General features: G+C 33.6%; 1 protein-coding gene and 1 long non-coding RNA gene across 3 annotated transcripts; both read right to left on the reverse strand.

Annotated features, from left to right (window-relative positions):
* Positions 1-5026: 5026 nt before the first annotated feature.
* LOC123911589 lies at positions 5027-5772 on the reverse strand. Its single transcript, XR_006810579.1, has 2 exons — positions 5528-5772; positions 5027-5425 (listed from the first exon to the last, which is right to left on the reverse strand). It is a non-coding gene; the product is annotated as an uncharacterized LOC123911589 (long non-coding RNA).
* Positions 5773-7712: 1940 nt separating this feature from the next.
* Positions 7713-10050, reverse strand: LOC123911588 (helix-loop-helix protein 11-like). 2 transcript variants are annotated; one of them, XM_045963042.1, is made up of 2 exons: positions 9808-10050; positions 7713-9702 (listed from the first exon to the last, which is right to left on the reverse strand). In XM_045963042.1, exon 2 carries the CDS (start codon positions 9232-9234, stop codon positions 7714-7716), a length of 1521 nt encoding a protein of 506 aa, XP_045818998.1. In that variant the 5' UTR covers positions 9235-9702; positions 9808-10050; the 3' UTR covers position 7713. The 2 variants fall into 2 exon arrangements, with proteins under 2 accessions (XP_045818998.1, XP_045818997.1); XM_045963041.1 differs by having other exon boundaries at positions 7713-9705; positions 9808-10044.
* Between the last annotated feature and the right edge of the window lie 10421 nt (positions 10051-20471).

Below are 20471 nucleotides of genomic sequence, written 5' to 3' on the forward strand. Positions count from 1 at the left end.
AAGTGCTAAAAATTATTTAACTATTTTTAAGATAAAAAAAAAAAACCTTATACACTATATAAAGACAACAAGTTTCTTACACGCAAAGAGGAAAAACATGACTGCAATTCTCAAGTTTATTTATGTTATCATTCTATTCCTTTCTTTACTTCTTGTCAGAACGGAATTTGCTGTTGGTAAGATTTTTTTTCATCCTTTTCAAATTTCCTTTTTCACTTCGTAATACATACACAATCTTTTACATTTTTTTGTAATATTATTTTGTCATCTTTTATTTATTACAGAAGATGAATGTGACACTGATCTCGATTGTCCAGAAGATTGGAGGAAGTATTATATTTTTAAGTGCATTAATCACAAATGTGTATTGAAATTTGCTATTAATTTATGACTTGATGAGTAGAAGCCCAAAGAAAGTGCAAAAAGGTCCTAAAAAGCAATGAGTTATTGTATTAGCAAAGAAATGTGCAATAAACCTTGTGATAGATCTAGTGTCAATGAATGTGGACTTTGATATAGTCATCAACACTACAGATCTAGGGGCATGGACATTACGGATACTTCGATATAGTCATATTTAAATTTGTAGGCTTATGCAATTTGTCATTTTATGCTATTAACATGGATACTGTGAGTTTGTTCGCAGATTTATCATTTTTGTTTTTAGCGAATTTAAATTTGTATTGCATCGATGTACTCTATCAATTTGAATGAATGAATATCGTTTATTTTGAGTCAAAAAAAAGAAGGCTTAATTACACGTTTGGTCTCTTATCTTTATTTTAGGTTTCAAGTTGGTCTCTTATCTTTTAAAAGTTTGAAGTTGGTCCTTATCTTTTCTTTAAATTTTAAGTTAAAAGTTTCAAGTTGGTCCCGTAAGTTTGGTCTCAGTCATGTTCTATGTCATTTACTTATTTTATTAACCTAAAATAAAGATAAGAGACAAAAATGTGTAATTAAGATAAGGGACAAAAGGTATAATTAAAAATATATATATATATATATATATATATATATATATATATATATATATATATATATATATATATATATATATATATATATATATATATATATATCTTTATCATTTAGTTATTGTACGTGCTAGAAGCCAATATTTTTTTCTTCCTTATTTCATTAACCTTACAATTATAATTTAAGCGATTGTAAGAAAATAAAATACATTATTTAAATTGTCTCTTTTAATTTCTCTTAATTTTGAGGTATCAGACTATCGGTGTAAACACAAGATTGACAGATTGGTGTGGATTTCTTCACAAGATGGTATGCTGAGTGCAAACACAGCATATTTTCACTTATTTCCACCGACAGCTACAGTGGCATGGGCTGCTTGGCTTTGGCACCCGTTTTTACCTCCCTCATCATCATTTGTGGTCTGGCGCGCACTTCATGATAGGTACATTGTTAGGTACCACTTCTCATTTATTTCTGACTTGCCCTTTTGCTGCACAACTATGGAATTGGTTAGGTATATTGTTTGAGAATAATTTTGATTGTACCAATATCTTATCTGTGTTCAATAGTTGCAAAAGATCTTGGAGTGAACATATACATAATGTTGCCTTGGTTGCCATCACACATGCTTTCCATTCTATTTGGATGGCAAGAAATGGTATTCGATTTAATAACGCAAAAATATCTTTTCATGCTGCGAAGATGAAAGTGCTTACAGCTACTGCCATGAGTGCTACCTTGGTTGCCGGTTTCACAGCTCCTACGGAGACGTAGATTTTAACTCGCCTTCAGCTCAAACCAAGACTCCACAATGCGCCCGTCATCTCACTTGTTTTATGGAGAGTACCTTCGATTCATTGGATGAAAGTTAACATGGACGGGTCAGTCACGAATCTTCCTCCCTCTGCTGCATGTGGTGGAGTTTTTCGTGATCATTTGGTTACATTCCAGGGCTGTTTTGCAACGCCGTATCAGTTTTACATGCGTACGTTATGGCCATCATCTTGGCCATATCGATTAGCACATAATAACGGCTGGCAGAATGTGTTTGGATAGAGAGTGATTCTCAAGCAGCACTCTGCACTTTCGGTAATCATGCATGCAGTCGTGCCTTCGAGCCTACGGATGGAAGAACGGTATGTCGTTGGTACTCAATTTGGCAAGTTCCCATATTTTTCGTGAAGGCAACACATGTGCGGATCGACTTGCTAACCATGGCCATTCTATTTTAGATTTTACTTGGTGGAACTCTTTGCCACAAATTCTCAGGGGAGCTTTCATAGATGACAAATTAGGACCCCCTCGTTATCGTTTTGCTTAGTCTTAGTTATTTCTTCTCGGGTCAGGCCTAGCCCACAAAAAAAAATTACAACCCATTTAATTTGAAAATCATACGTACATACAAAGTGGATATGGATCAAGGTTTAAATCCCAATCATGACATTCAACCTAACAATTTCGATATTTCTGCTGTTTCGTTTGATAAAAATCCGAGGTCCAAATGTGAAAATGTCATCTCCAAATTATAACGAACATATGGTACAAAAAGGCATGATAATTTTTAGGCTTAAACATGCCAATGATCCCTGCATTTACGGGTCATTTGAGTTTTAGTCACTGAATTTTAAAAATATTTCATTTTGACAGTGCACTTTCATTTTACTTTTAGGTGGATAATGAAGCAAAATTATCTTAAAATTCTAATGTCTAGGCGGGCAAAAAATTGGCGCAAATTAAAATGAAATAGTATTGTATTAATTTAATAGAGACAACAATACACGGAGACAGATCTTTTCTGTCTCTAACAAAAGTTTGACTATTTTAAAACAAGTTGACCGATTAGAGACAAATATAGAGACGAAAAATATTAGATACGGCTAAAATTTGTCTCTAAAATCCGTCTCTAACTATTGCTTTCTATTTATAATTAAAGAAATAATCAAGTAGAGACAGATTTAGAGACAAAATCATTTAGAGACAGAATATTCCATCTCTAACATCCGTCACTAATACATATATTTTATTTTCCGTCTCTGATTATTTTTTTGGTCTCTAATTTTGTCTCTAATAGAGAAGAATTAAATTCCGTCTCTAAATTCCGTCGGTATTTGAACTTTTTCTAGTAGTGTAAAGAGAACAATTTCATAAGAAATTTATTTCACATTTCTTTAGCTAACACAATAATCCATTTCCCTCTTTATGACATATTTGTACTCTCCTTGGTCTTCGGTTCATCAATCAAATCAGAAATGTAATTAATAAAGGTAAACATTCCAATACACATATTACGAGTTTATTCTCCATTACCCTCCAGTTTTCATCCGGATGAGTGACATGTGGCAATTAAACTTTTCAATGGGTGAGATTAAAACCATCAACTTATGAAATGTCACAGAGAAACAACAACAACCCTTGTTCTTCTTTACTTCACCGTCTCTTTGTGCTTCTTGCCGCTAGGGGTGTGCATGGTTTAAAAACCACACCACACCAAACCATATTTATGGTTTTGGTTTAGAACCAAAACCATTTTAATGAAAAATTGGTTATTTTGCAAAACTAATTTGGATATGGTTTATAATCGGTTCGAAACCAATTTATAACCGGTTTATAATAAAAAATAGGTTACTTATTTATAACCGATTCATCTTAAATTTTATTTTATTTTTTTATTTTTTTTAAAATGCATTATTATAACTTTTAATTCCTATATATTTAAACTTTTTTTTTACAATAATTAAGCTTTTTTTTTTGTTTAATTGATTAAAAGAACATATTTAATAATTATTGTTTATAAAAAAAAAACATAATTTTTCTTTAATCTTATGAATTATTGGTTTATAATCAATTCATAAAAGTTTTTTTTTTAAGCCCAAACATATTTCAAACTAAGCCCAACAAAACAGATTTTTTTAAACCCAAAATTAAAATATAGATTTTTTTTAAAAATAAAACCATCAAAAATCTGTTTTTTATAATTACTTTTAAAATAAATAAATTTTGTTAAATAAAAAATAATTAAATATTAAAGGGTGGTTGACGGTGGCCGGCCGCCGGAGCGCCGCCGCCAACCACCGCACCGGTTGCCGGAAGTTCGCCGGAGGTCGCCGGAAAATCACCGTCTGTCGCCGGAGCTCCGCCGTACCGGCTGCCGGTGGTCCGGCGTTGACCGCCGCGTTGACCAATTCCTCCAATTATTTATTTATTAAATTATATAATTAATTGAATTTGGAAAATTTGTTTTTTTTTAAAAAGAAACTATTGGGCTTTTTCCTTATTGGGCCTCAATTTAAAAACCAATTTTAAACCAATTATAAAAAATTGGATATGGTTTAAAATTGGTTTTTTTGTATTGGATTGGTGTGGTTTTTTTTTTAAAATGGATTTGGTTATTAATTTTGGATATGGTTTGGTTAGTGATTTGGTTAAGGTTACTTGGATTTTTTGCACACCCCTACTTGCCGCCATCCATCTCCGCCCTGAACAATCCCCTCTGTTACACTCTCATGCTCTTCTCCTTTATTCCCACTTCGCCGTTTCAACATAATCGACGCTCCACCGCCGCGCCGTTGACGGCTTTACCGTGGATTGATTGAAACAAAGTGCTCCACAGTTTCGCCGCATCGTCCTGCCTCGCGTCTTTCCATTGTCACAGACCAAGGAACAATGATAAAAAATGTAGTGTCATGGACCTTTAATTTGTTCTTTGTTTTAGTATTTCATAATTTGTATAATTTTAATCTGTTGACAGAATTCAACTTCAATCTTCAAAATTTGTTCCCAATCATCAATTTTAGCACCACTTGAAACTACTGGGAATAATCGGATATCCGGAATGAAATATTGAGGAAGTTGTAACACTTTGGGTGTGACAGAGAAGAGATTCGGTTGAGGAGAAGTGAAAGGGAGGGGAAGAGGAACAGTGAAATTGTTATTTTGTTATTTTCATCTCAGCCGTTCCTTTTTTAGTTTTCCACGTGTCACTATGATGCTAGGTTCACGCTATGTTATCTCAAACGAGGGTTATACTAGAAGACAATAAAGAGGCGTAATATAAAAACTGAGAAAATAAAATACTTCATTCATAATCTCTAAGGAGGCTGCACATACATTTATATAGCTAGGGTTTTAGCTACTAATGGATCCAAATAGTAATGGGCCCAAGGCCTCTTGAAGGAATTCAAATAACTATTACATAAATAAAATAGATTCATAAAATAAAATCACTTAGAGACAAAGTCATTGTTCCAATAAGGCTTAAGGACAAACTTAGATCCAGACTCACATATTACTCGGTTCAAACTTTCCAATAAATTTTTATCAATTCAAAGTTTTAACCGTTCAAACCATTCATAACACGGTTCACATTCGTGATCAATGCACTTCATGTCATACCACACCCCCGTAAATTCTTCACAATCAGCATCACTTTCACATTTATTAATAGGTTCTGCTGTAAATAAAGAGATTATAAATAATGTTACTAAAATGATAAATATTGGGTATGAACAAAGAAATTGAAGAAGGAAATTTGAACGATGAAAAAATAACTTACCACCACGAACTGTCATTCCAACATGAAAAAAGGAAAGAAATAGAATGATAGCATAAACAAACTTGTAAATTTCAGCCATGATTTTTCTGTTTGAAATGTTAATAAGCTTGATCTCTTTATAGTGCGTAAAGTTCATGATGTCTTAAAATAAATTAAAATATCGGTGTGTTCTGTTTTAAAAACTCTTCATTAAATTATAATCATTATACCATCTCTTAAGTCTATCGGTGTGTTTTGTTTGTCCGTTTAGCATGTCTAGTAATGAGGTCACAAAAACAAGTTGCTAATCATTAAATTCGAATTACTTTTATAAAACCTTTCATGATAGTAAAAGGAATTTTATCTTTTTTGTACCATGGTAGAGTTTTTTTTTAAAGATAATCTAGTGGTTAGAATTTCACTTTTAAAGTGGTTAAAAGAGATGTCCAGGGTTCAAATCATGGTCCTACATATAAAATGTGATGTCTCTACTAACTGAGCTAAGTAAGTGGGGTGTCCGGGATTCGAAACCCCAATCCCTGCCTATAAAATGTGATATCTCTATCAACTGAGATAAGCTCACGTGGATGAACAAAGGTTATTTGTTAGAATAATGCATGATTGAATGAAAACATATTTAAGCACAAGTAGCGTATAGTGTAGGATCAATTTTATTTTATGTTTTATAAAATCATTGAATTTTTTTTTTCTAAACAAAGAGCACTAAACATCAGGGGATAAAGAAAACTTCACCCTCATTCTTTGATTATATCTCCTAAATATAGGGGACATAAACATAACACAGTGAGTCCACACAAAAGTGTTGGTGTTGGTGCGGATGGCTGAAAACCCAAAAATCCGGAGGCGTGTAATCACTGAACTAAGGAATTATCCGCAAATATTTCCCAACTCCCCGATAATACAACCGGTTCTTCTCGACGATAATCATGTCGAGGTTATCAAGACATGAGAATGACAACAAGGTGGATAACTCACACACTTATTAGAAATACTTTGTTCTAAAGATTAGATAAAAAAAACACAATGAGTTTAGGGATGAAACAATGACTGAGAGGTGATGTCAAAGTGAAAACTGGAGAGATTGGGGTAGTCGCGACGTCGACGGGAGCAACAACCGCCCGAAAACCACTAACAAACTGTGAACCGCTGCCGAAAACAGAGGTGACGCCGAACTTCGTTTAACTGAAATCGACGTTCTGAAAGAGATGAGAACAAAATGTTGCATAACCCCAGGAGGGGTTCAACCACCATATTGAAAACAATGTTGCCGCTCATCACACCACCTGAAACAAAGATTAAATGATGTTGAAAATATTTGGACGTGAAAGAGAGGAAGAAGAGAATTGGGGCGGTGGAGACTTTTAGATAGAAGTTTGAGTCATTTCATGAACGGTCAAAGCTACGGTGGTGGAGGAGTTTACAACACTAATTAGATGTCTTAAAAAATAATATTATTGAATAAAAAATAATACATATTATTGAACCTAAAGAGAGCAAATACAAAGAGTACAGAGTATTTGACTAAAGTGCAAAAACACTTGATAAGAGGTTCAGAGCTTGTATACACAGAATTCAGAGTTTGTTCAGCGCACGTTCAGTTTTTGATAATTGTATATTTAATTGCAGCTAATCCTACTAGTATATATACCACTAGAAAAGAGTCGTTGCAAAAAGATCCGTTGGAGTAGAAAACTTTTGTCTTCAAGCAGCCTGTCTTGATGCAGTTTGTTTGTATCCAAAACTGAGTAAGAGTTTCAGACACTTTGACTACTGCAGAGTGGACTTTCCTTATTCAGCTAACAAAACTGAGAACCCACGTTCTCAAGAGAGTACAGACAAACTGAGGGTAGCTGAACTGATCAGGCTTGAAAGGTCCTTTTCTTTATTGGTAGAAGAGTTGACTTGCAAAGGGAATCTTTACATATATCAAAAAGATCTTCAGAGGTTGATGAGGCTTTAGTCACTCAAGAAGTTCTGAAGACTTCATCCTCTAAAGGTTGTAACTTCTGAAGTCCAACATCTTCTGAGCGCTTGTGAACTTCTGAATTTACATCCTCTGAGCTTCACTCAGAGCTTATTTGATGCTTATATCTGCACACTTAAAATAAATTTTTAGTCCTTCCAATTGTTTATTAATACTTTGTTATCATCAAAACCTTTATAGATTTAGGGGCTAACATTTTAAATCAATTTTGTTCCAACAGTGTGGAGGAGGTGGGTTTAGATGTAGTAAATGTAGTGGGTATTTTGGGGGAATTGTGGTTGAAAATGTTGTGTTTATTGGGTTGTGATGTGATGTTGCTGTTAGGTGTGAATGGTCTTGGGTATTTAGGTTTACTGTCTCTTAGCTTTGCCTCCACTAGTTTGGCTAAACCAATGGCTTGGGAAATGTTGTAAGGTCTTTGGATGGCGAGCTCATTTTTTATATCAGAATGCAAACCAGAAATAAAACAATTAAGCATAGCATCAGCCGGCAAACCTATAACTCTGTTTGCCAACTTTTCAAAATTTGATTGATATTCAGCTATTGTACCAGTCTGCTTTAGTTTGAATAATTCAGCTTGGTGATTCTCATACGTTGAGGGACCAAAATGTAACTCTAGGTCTCTAGAAAATGAATGCCAATCAGTTAATTGGTGGTTTTGAAACATCCATTTATACCAACTAAGTGCTTCCCCTTTCATATAGAATGCAACCATTGGTAAACGATTTTCTAATGCAACATTATAAAACAAGAAAAATTGTTCTGCTTGGAAAAGCCAATCCAAAGCGTTGGTTCCATCAAAAGTACCCATTTCAATCTTTGGGTTTCGAAAATTGGGGTGTGGGCTGTTGTGTGTTTGTGGGGTGGGTGAGTTTTGTAGAAAGTTTGGATAAGATGGAAATTGTTGTAGTTGTGGTATGTAATATGGAGTGTGATGTGGGAAAAACAGTGGTGTGGTAGTGCCCGCAGTTTGCTGTGGTGGCGGTGGAAAAGGTGGAGGTTGTAGTGGCTGTGTGGAATAAATAGAGGTATTCATGACAGATGGCGTATAAGTACCAATTTGGTAAGGTGGTTGTAGTGGAATGGTAATGGGTGTTGTTGGAAAAATTGGGAATGTGTGGTTAATTGGTAAGGTGAGTGGAATGGTAGTTGTGTGAATAGGTGTTTGTATGGCTGTTGAGGGAAAACTTTGGGGGGTGTGGCTGATGGGTAAGGTGAGTGGAGTGGTTGTGGTAAAAATAGGGGTTTGAATGGGTGTTGAGGGAGTGGGAAGGATAAGTTCATAACCTGGTGGTACAGATGGAGAATGAGGGGTACCTGAAGTGGTAAAAACAGTGGTGGTGGAGGTGTTGGCCGCGGTGGCTGTCACCATGATGGCTGTATCCGTTGTTGTTGAATCGCTGGCTGTGACAGCGGTAGTGGCTGCTGCTGTTGTGGTGAATGTTGTTGCAGGACTAGCATAAGCTTTGATGGTTTCTGCAATGAATAGTTTAAGCGATTCATTATTTGCAGCCAGATCTCGCTGGAATATTTGCTGCTGAGTCTCAAATTTCGAGTTCAAAACTCCCAACTCTTCAGTCAAACGAGTGTTGGTGGCTATAATGGCTGTGTTCACCTCACCCAAACCTTCAGTCAAACGGTTGTTGTTTTCTTCAAACTGCTGTGTGGCTGCTTGAATGGATTCGTCCAGATCTTTGTTGGTGGGATTTGTGGTTCTAGGCATGGTTCAAATCGATGAAAGCACCAATGATGCTAGGTTCACGCTATGTTATCTCAAACGAGGGTTATACTAGAAGACAATAAAGAGGCGTAATATAAAAACTGAGAAAATAAAATACTTCATTCATAACCTCTAAGGAGGCTGCACATACATTTATATAGCTAGGGTTTTAGCTACTAATGGATCCAAATAGTAATGGGCCCAAGGCCTCTTGAAGGAATTCAAATAACTATTACATAAATAAAATAGATTCATAAAATAAAATCACTTAGAGACAAAGTCATTGTTCCAATAAGGCTTAAGGACAAACTTAGATCCAGACTCACATATTACTCGGTTCAAACTTTCCAATAAATTTTTATCAATTCAAAGTTTTAACCGTTCAAACACATTTCTGATCAATGCACTTCATGTACCACACCCCCGTAAATTCTTCACAATCAGCATCACTTTCACATTTATTAATAGGTTCTGCTGTAAATAAAGAGATTATAAATAATGTTACAAAAATGATAAATATTGGGTATGAACAAAGAAATTGAAGAAGGAAATTTGAACGATGAAAAAATAACTTACCACCACGAACTGTCATTCCAACATGAAAAAAGGAAAGAAATAGAATGATAGCATAAACAAACTTGTAAATTTCAGCCATGATTTTTCTGTTTGAAATGTTAATAAGCTTGATCTCTTTATAGTGCGTAAAGTTCATGATGTCTTAAAATAAATTAAAATATCGGTGTGTTCTGTTTTAAAAACTCTTCATTAAATTATAATCATTATACCATCTCTTAAGTCTATCGGTGTGTTTTGTTTGTCCTTTTAGCATGTCTAGTAATGAGGTCACAAAAACAAGTTGCTAATCATTAAATTCGAATTACTTTTATAAAACCTTTCATGATAGTAAAAGGAATTTTATCTTTTTTGTACCATGGTAGAGTTTTTTTTTTTAAGATAATCTAGTGGTTAGAATTTCACTTTTAAAGTGGTTAAAAGATATGTCCAGGGTTCAAATCATGGTCCCTACATATAAAATGTGATGTCTCTACTAACTGAGCTAAGTAAGTGGGGTGTCCGGGATTCGAAACCCCAGTCCCTGCCTATAAAATGTGATATCTCTATCAACTGAGATAAGCTCACGTGGATGAACAAAGGTTATTTGTTAGAATAATGCATGATTGAATGAAAACATATTTAAGCACAAGTAGCGTATAGTGTAGGATCAATTTTATTTTATGTTTTATAAAATCATTGAATTTTTTTTTTCTAAACAAAGAGCACTAAACATCAAGGGATAAAGAAAACTTCACCCTCATTCTTTGATTATATCTCCTAAATATAGGGGACATAAACATAACACAGTGAGTCCACACAAAAGTGTTGGTGTTGGTGCGGATGGCTGAAAACCCAAAAATCCGGAGGCGTGTAATCACTGAACTAAGGAATTATCCGCAAATATTTCCCAACTCCCCGATAATACAACCGGTTCTTCTCGACGATAATCATGTCGAGGTTATCAAGACATGAGAATGACAACAAGGTGGATAACTCACACACTTATTAGAAATACTTTGTTCTAAAGATTAGATAAAAAAAAACACAATGAGTTTAGGGATGAAACAATGACTGAGAGGTGATGTCAAAGTGAAAACTGGAGAGATTGGGGTAGTCGCGACGTCGACGGGAGCAACAACCGCCCGAAAACCACTAACAAACTGTGAACCGCTGCCGAAAACAGAGGTGACGCCGAACTTCGTTTAACTGAAACCGACGTTCTGAAAGAGATGAGAACAAAATGTTGCATAACCCCAGGAGGGGTTCAACCACCATATTGAAAACAATGTTGCCGCTCATCACACCACCTGAAACAAAGATTAAATGATGTTGAAAATATTTGGACCTGAAAGAGAGGAAGAAGAGAATTGGGGCGGTGGAGACTTTTAGATAGAAGTTTGAGTCATTTCATGAACGGTCAAAGCTACGGTGGTGGAGGAGTTTACAACACTAATTAGATGTCTTAAAAAATAATATTATTGAATAAAAAATAATACATATTAAATTTTATAATTGCGTAATTCATATTGATTTACAAAATAATTTGGTACTGACAATAACTCAAAATTATTTTTTGAAATGATTCATAAATATTATGGAACTTTTATGGAGATATAATTTTCAAGTGATTTTAACAAACAAACTAAAAAGGTAAGTTTCTTTGATTAAAAAAAATTAATGCGTATTTTATAACATTTTAAGGGCAGAGTTTACAACACTACTTAGATATTCTAATATTACGGCTTCGTAAAAATACAATCTAAGTGTTTGTTCTTCAAAGAGTTTTACAAAGATTTGTGAGCTTTAGGAGTTGTAGTATAGTGTTGCAAAGTTGCTCAAAGTAGAAGCTTGAGTCATTTCAAGAACGGTCAAAAGCTACGGGGATGGAGGAGTTTACAACACTATTTAGATATTCTAAGAAACAATTTTTATTGAATAAAAAATAATGCATATTTAATTTTATAATTGCTTGATTCATATTGATTTACAAAATAATTTGGTATTGATTTATAAAATAATTTGGAAAACGTTTTATATATTAAAAAAAAAAAACAGTTTTTTATTTTAATGAAATAGTAAAAGTAAAAAAAAAATTATTAAATCATTTCATTTTTATGTAAAAAAAAATAAAATGTTTTTTATTTTTGACTATTTTTTTTCAAAAACAATTAAACAAATCTGACGTGGCAGTCTGACGGTGGTTCTGCAAGTGCACATAATCGCTACCAAGTAATAAAGTGTATCGTTCTCCACATGGATTGTGCCAAGGTTACTAGTTTCGCTTAAGAATATGATAATTGTCTTCGCTTTGTTTGTTTTAAGAATGTATGTTTGCGGGTACTTTAGTAAATGACAAGAAATAAATGCATAAATTAAATAACTGAAAAGTAAAGGGTGTGTGTGACCACACGGGGTGGTTAAGTTTGGTCGGATCCTTCTCTTACTCCTGCTTGATGGCTCAATTATTTCCCTCTTTAAGGATTTAGGCTCTTGAAAATAGGTTTGAAGCAATATCTGTTCCTATTTCTATACCAAGCTTTTACAGAGCCTAGTTAAAGGTTACCCTTACTTTATTTAGACACAATTATCTAGAACTCCACTTTTTCGTTTAAACTTTGGTCTCATCGCCCTGGGGACCCCTAAATTATAAGCTGTCACGTGTGACTAAAACTAGTCACCTACCCACAGGCATACTCTGCAAGGTAGAAATTAATGTTCTTTCCAATCCTATACTAAGACGGCAGATACTGAATTTAATGGTCTCATGTAGGCCCTAATATGCTGTCCTTCGGTCGGGATTACTAACTTCGTTTCTTAGGCGATATCCACTAGGTCCTTAGATTTTATTCTAATGTGATAAATATTAAAATAACTAAAACCAGACAACAAAAGAGTTTGAAATAGAAATAACTGAATTTATAAATATTATAAATAATACAACCAAGCATTCGTAAGGGAGTTTCTCGACTCCACCTAACCTAGGAAAAATAAATTACAAAGACAGAAAGAAAAGAACCTTGGAGTTCCTTGCCTCCTCCTTAGAGTTCTCCTAACTCTTGAATCTGTTGGAATATTTTGAAATGTCTTGGAATGAATAATAGTGAAGGAGAAATGCTCTATTTATAGTTTTTCTGCTGGGTTTGGGCTTTTTTTGCCCATCCATCGCACCCATCGTGACCACGATGGCGTGTAATTCGCCTCATCGTGGCCACGATGGATCCTATCCGACCTATCGTGGTGCGAGGAAGATTTGATCAGGATTTTCTGCTTATTTTTCAAGTCATCATCGTGCCACGATGGTAAAGATTTTCAGCAGATTTTCTTCAATTTTATCCGTCTTCTCATCGCGCCACGTTGAGACTCATTGTGGGTACGATGGTGCGCTGCTTTATTCCATTTTTGTCTTTTTTACTGCTTTTTCCACTTTTCTTGTTTCTCGTCCTTGTGTCTTCACTTTTCCCGATATTTGCTTGTTTTTGGTCTTTAATTACTATAAAAATTACTCTAATCTACTACTAATAACATCATATAATTGGTTGTCATCACAGTCCATGTAGGATGTCATGTGTCGGCGCTACGTGGAGTTCCGTTAATCAACTAACAGTTAACTTAATATTTGAGACTAAAACCAACACAGAAAATTAAGTAAAGACAAAAAAGAATGATTTTAATTAAAATATAAGGACAAAAACTAAAACTCAATATAAAAATACAGATCCGGATTGTCTCCATCCCTAACTACCTCCTTCTCTCTCCTTCTCCAAATCTGAACCGTTAGATCAATCTAATGGATGAGAGGATTCTTCCAAAACAAAATACCCTGCATCTTTTCACAGCAAACCTTTTCCCCTTCATCTTCCACAACAATTTTTTTTTTTGAAAATCTTCCACAACAAATTTAGTGGCTGCAATCTCTGGATTCATTCACAAAATCTCTCATTACTCATTGTGAAATTAATTTGCAATGTGTTTTACTGCTATCTGTAACAAGTTTTTGTTTTTAAAGAAAAAACTAAAAACAGTAATTAAAACCAGATCTTGCAGCCAGATCTTCATCTTCAATTGTCATACTTCTCAAACTCAACAATACCGTCCAACATCGATCTCTGAGACCGGCAACCCGCCGCTCATTGCCGACTACCGCCGCAAACCTGTCCTGTGCATTTTTTTCTTCATTGTCGAACACTGCCGTTGCATCGCCGAACACCGTGTATCCGCCGCTGCATTCCAGTTACAGTGAATAAGATTCGTCCAAGTTGGGGTTGGTGGTGGTGTCGTCGAATACACAATCACGATATGAGAAGCATATTGGGTTGAAGAAGTTCACGACTCAGAATGAGATTTATTTTATTTTTTAATTTATTCTGTTTTAATTTTAAACCATGGGATTGATCTAACTGTCCAGATTTTGAGAAGGAGAGAGAAGGAGAGAGTTAGGGAAGGAGAGGATCCAGTTCCTAAAAATACGGACTGAAACCATATTTTAAACTAATTTTTATAGTTACAACGTTGTACATAATTTAATATTTGTTAACGGTCGTAACACAAACACATAATTTCAAACAAAATTTCATAAATTAATTCCTACTTGTTAGACTATATATCAATGCAGATGATTACGAAATAGCACCACCTCCCTAAAGGGAAAACTTTCTCACATAGGAACACCATTATTCCTGCAGAAAATTTTCATGTCCAGAACTCCAACGTCAGTGGCAATGCATGAGGTTGGTCGCAACAGTGCTAAAACAAATCTACGAGAAACTCAAAAAAGATAGCACTTTCAACTTATTTTTTTATTCAAAATCAAGATAAACTCACGAATTTATAAATACAAGATTTTTTAAATAACATATCAAATGATTTTAATTTTTTATAAAATTCTACATAAATTGTCAATTTTAATATAAATCTTATACTCAATAAACGTCACTGATACAATTTGATATATCATATATCTACTTTGACATAAATTGATCTCTCTTTAAAAAAAAAATTAACAGCAACTATTTATTATAATTGTTTGTAATGGCAACAAATCAATTTCTTTTTAAAAATATTAAAGTGGCAACAACAAAGCAAATTCTTAAAAAAAAATATTTAAAGATGCAGCTTGGCCAAACACAATCTCATGATATATGTTACATGTATATATACTTATAATGACTAAGCAAGATATGTATATATATATATATATATATATATATATATATATATATATATATATATACCTGTAAAAAATAGAAAATGTCTTATCAGTGTACCTCAAATCAGTGTTTTAAAAATCGGATCGGTCATCGAACCGACGAGGGCACTGATTCACTGGTTCATTGGTCGAACCACTGGGTCACTGGTTGAACCGCATGATAAACCGAATTAAACCGGATTAAATCGATAGAATGAACCGATCTATATAATAAAACTATATAGTTATTAAATTGATCGAATGAGCTAACTCGGTCTTTGAAAAAAAAAAGCATAAAAAATTGAAAATTAAAAGAAAACATATATATAGAACACTGAACACAAAAATAGAACACAAAAAATAAAACTATTTTTTTATTAAAAAAACAATATTGGTTTTTACAAGCTGGAATTTTTATTTTTATATATGTTTGTTTTAAATGTTACTTAAAAAAAATGTTTGTTTTAAATGCAAAGTAAACACCCGAACAACAATATACAAGTAAGTAACAAAAAAAAGTTAAAAAATAAGAAAAACACAAACTTATAACAAGTGGGCCACAAGTGAAAGCCTAAAATGAATTAAAAAATCCTAAATCATATCATCTCTAACTCATTCATTGAATAGCAGTCAATGGCTGTCTCACTTCATGTTTCTTTCTACTGCACTTGGTTTATCCTTCTTTCCTTCTTTTTCTTGCCAGAATCATGCATCTTCTTTTCTTTCTTTCTTCTGTGTTCTACTCTTCTCTTGGGTGGGTTCAAAACTAAAAATTTAGAAGGTTCAAAATGCAAAATATACAAGGTATATGTACAATTTTTTAAATTTCAGGGGTTCAGTTGAACCCCCTCAGGTCAAGATGGAAGAAAGAACGTGGACCCCACAAAATTCACAATATATTTTAAATTTATATTTTATATCATGCAATGTTAACAATTTTTAAAGTTGAAAATTCTTTTACAATTATTTTAAATCAAAAAGCTGCTGCAAAATAATAAATAAATTGGAGGATACGGTAGCTTAACTTGGAAACGTAGTGATACAATACCACAACAAAAGACACTCATATTATTCAAACCACTCTGACAATAGTGGCACATGTTGGAAAGAGATTTCCCATTTCGAAATTTATACTCTGTGTTTTAAAAATTGGACCGGACCGGATGGTCCGACCGTGACACACAATCGAACCCGTCAAAAACCGGTCAAAACCAAAAAACCAGCAGCGGTTTTGAAAAAACCAACCGGTCTAAATGCATGATTTAAATTATAAAAAAAATCAGAAATAAAAAGTTGGAAACGAAAATAGTAGAAGCAAGAACTGTAACATAGATTTAGAAGAGATTAAATAGAAACAAAGAGGTGAAGATTGCAACTATGACATAGATTTAATCCTGCAAGTTTAGAGTCAAAATTCTCTCTTTATTATGGTTATGTTATTACTTCTCATAAATATCATAATGATGTATGTTTGTGGGAATAGAAGAAGTAGCAACAAAGAACGGAGAAGTGAAGAAAATTTTGAAGAAGTAGATGAAGAAGAAGAGGTGTGGCTGACAAAAAAAAATAAATAGCGTTGTTTGTTTCAATTAGTGATCTTATTTTAATATATGGGCATTGGCCTTGGGTTGTCACTTTTTTAAGCCCATATATTAGTTTTCAAGCAAAGCTCATATACAACATATATGTTAAGAGATGAGAACTCTATTATTATTATTATTATTATTATTATTATTATTATTATTATTATTATTATTATTATTATTATTATTATTATTGAAATAAAAGGAAAACATATTAAGAGAGAGTTTTTTTTTGGTACATTTAAGAGGGAGTACTTTATTAACAAATATAAGGAAAACTATATAGTTTTATTATAGATACCGGTTCATTTCATCGGTTTAATCCGGTTTAATTCAGTTTATCAAGCAGTTCGACCATTGATCTGGTGGTTCAACCAATGAATCAGTGAACCAGTAGCTTCACCGGTTCGATGTCCGGTCCGGTTTTTAAAACACTGCTCAAGATATTTGTGACTCATTTCATTCATATGGAGGATCCCAAACAAAAAAGTTATGCAAATATTTCACTATATATGCACACATGCATTCATCCTTAAGATACACACATTCTTACCCAATTTAATATTTTCTCTCACCTGAAGAAAATACTGACTTGAACATTGAAGTGCTAACATTTATGCAGATATCTTTTCCTTTGGTACTTGAAACCCAAATCATCACCTCAGTACAATCTAATTCCATCAATCACACAGGTAGAATATCTAGTTCTGAACGGACGGTTCATTATATAACATTTATTTCATGTACAAAGCGGATGAAGACATTGACTGATACCCTAATCTTTGGAAAAATTGTTCTTAAATTTTCCTAAAAATGGTTACACGTTCACATGATTTTTTTTGCGTTAACTCTCTTGTTCTAAGGGAAGATGGCCTTAGAAATCTATAGTTCGTGCAGTTGCGAGGTATATAAAGTTTGGCCAAGAATTATTTCCACCCAAAATTGAACTCGTGTTTTCCCGAACAATTCATTCTATGAAGAGTTTATTAATCATCATGAACTCAATGTCCTAGTTCAGAAATTCAATTTTACTTATTCCTAGGTCCTACTCCAAGCTTTGGATTTTTGTTAAAAGTGATAATGTAAAGGATAAAGAGGTTCCTTGCATAGCAAGTTAGTTGTGCTTAGGCTTATAACTAACTAACCTATTTGTAACTAATGTAGGAGTTGGTTATAATTTACTAGTTGATCAATAGTGTCATTCATATTCTATGTAAGTGCGGGTCATAGCAATATAATAAACTTAAATGACTTATTTGTTATTTAAAAAACCTAAAGGATGTACCTATACAAACGTAAAATTTAAAGGTCATATTTGTAATTTAAAAAACTTAAAGGATCTATTTGATACAAACATAAAACTTAAGAGGAGGGATCTGTTGACTCCAGAAGTAAGTCTCCATTGACTTACTCCGCTTAATAACTCGATATCGACATTATATTTCTTCAATCCGACCGTTGAATTCAAAGATCTCATTGAGTAGATCAACTCCACAAATTTTTATAAAAATTCAAAATCATTTGATACTGACAACTTCAATTGAACGTACGACAAACTTTTAAAAAACCGTTGAATTTCAATGGTCTGAATACATAACTACATATTTTGAATTTTTATAAAAATTTGTGGAGTTGATGTACTCAATGAAATTTTGAATTCAACGGTTGGATTGAAGAAATATAATGTCGATATCGAGTTATTAAGCGGATCCCTCCTTAAAACTTAAAGGATCTATAGATGCATTTTGCCATATAAATATTTTGATTTCTTTATTGCTTTCTCTTTTTCCTTTCATGGAGCTTGGGTTCTAGCTTTCACATGGTATCATCGAACATGATATGAGCCAATGCCACTGCACATCCAAGTTCACAAATCTCGCCATTTCTTATTCTACTCATCAATTTCTCTTCAAATTGATATTTGTTTTTCTCTGGTTTATTTGATATATATGAATATTTTCGATTTCAATTGAGTTGAAATTTCTGCTGGGAATTTTAATGGCGGATCATCATCAAATGCAAACAAATGCTATCAAAATGCATACTTTAAACTTCTATTTCATGTATCCTAATGAAAATATACCGAACTATTGTTCTTTGTCACTCATTTGTTAATTGGTGGTAATTATCATTCTTGGGCTCGATTAATGACTGTGGTATGGTTGGAACATGTACAATTCATACAAAAGGCAGTTATTTATCACCAAATTTAATTTAATTTAATTTTTTTAATTCTAAATAAAAATTAGAATAACTATAATATATGTATCATAATTTATTATTAAGATCAAACATGAGATAAAACCATGTCACTATAAAATTAGGCTTAAATACAATTTTGATCTCCTATTTTGCCAAAATTGTAATTTTGGTCTTCCAATTTTCAATTGCGCAATTTCGGTCTCGCATTTCATAAATTTTTATCAATCCAAAATTTTGACCATTCAATTTGATGACGTGACAATACGTTTTTTTCATTTCAATTAATCTTCTTTTGACTTGATATGCTTGGTCACGACTCATTTTAACACATTATTTATTTTTTAAAACCCTCAATAATTAGACCTTCATTTTAATGTTAGGTCACTTAACGTATTGTCACGTCATCAAATTTGATGGTTAAAATCATGGCTTTGATCAAAATTTCTAAAATGGATGACCAAAATTTGACAATTTAAAATAGAGGAACAAAATTAAAGTTTAACCAAAATAAGGTGACCAAAACCGCAACTAAATCAACCAATTAGTGAAATCTAGTGTCTTTTAATATATTTGAGATTTGAGATGATAAAGAGAACAACATCATAAGATTTATTTCACATTTCTTTAGCTAACACAATAATCCATTCTCCTCTTTATGACGTTTTTGTACTCTCCTTGGTCTACGGTTCATCAAATCAGATCAAAAATGTTTTAAAATCCATTCACATTTGTGATCAATGTGTTGTTTTTAGGGGTAATCAGCTCGTCTTATTCATTGATCAAGAGGCCTTTTATAGGCAAAGTACAATAGCTTGCAGTCCAAGCCAACCAGTTGGCTGTGCAAGCCTGCAGGCAAGGCAAGGCAGGCCAGGCTTAGGCGCGCGCGCACATCTGCAGGCCAGCAGGCATGGCTTAGGCTTAGGCTGCAGCCAATTTCTTATCATACAAGCTAACCATTCCTAACATACCCTCCCTTAATTGAACACATACAAGCACAAAAAAAACACAAAACAAATGTTCAATGTATCAAGCTATTAACATCACACATGCCTAAGCCCTCCCTTAATTTGCAAAAGGATTCCAGCTTCAAAGGCTTAGTGAGCAGATCTGCTAACTGCTCTTCACTCCTGCAGTGAACCAACTCAATAGTTCCATCCTTAGTGAGGTCTCTAAGGAAATGAAATCTAACATCAATGTGCTTTGATCTACCATGCATAATAGGATTCTTTGAAAGCTTAATTGAGGAGCTGTTGTCACAATAGATCAAAATGCACTCTGATTGCTTCATCTTCAAGTAATTCAGCACATTCTTTAACCAAATTCCTTGACAGGCACAAGCTGCAGCTGAGACATACTCTGCTTCAGTGGTTGACAAAGTCACAATTGGTTGTTTTTTAGAGGACCAAGAAATAGCACTACCTCCCAACATGAACACAAAACCTGTAGTGCTCTTCCTATCATCTAAATCACCAGCATAATCTGAGTCACACCACCCTTTCAAACACAAATCAGACTTGGAATTAGACTTGTACAGAATTCCAAATCCTAAAGTACCTTTCAGATATCTCATAATTCTCTTCACAGCAGTCACATGCATCTCAGTTGGCCTTTCCATGAACCTTGCCACCAAACATACTGAATAGGCCAAGTCAGGCCTTGTGGCTAGTAGATACATTAGACACCCTATCATTTGCTTATAGACAGTTGCATCTGTC

This window comes from Trifolium pratense, linkage group LG2, assembly GCF_020283565.1.
Source record: "Trifolium pratense cultivar HEN17-A07 linkage group LG2, ARS_RC_1.1, whole genome shotgun sequence".
NCBI lineage: Eukaryota > Viridiplantae > Streptophyta > Magnoliopsida > Fabales > Fabaceae > Trifolium > Trifolium pratense.

Coding starts and splice junctions, on each gene's coding strand:
- LOC123911588 (XM_045963042.1), bottom strand. CDS start 9,234: ATGCCTAGAACCACAAATCCCACCAACAAAGATCTGGACGAATCCATT.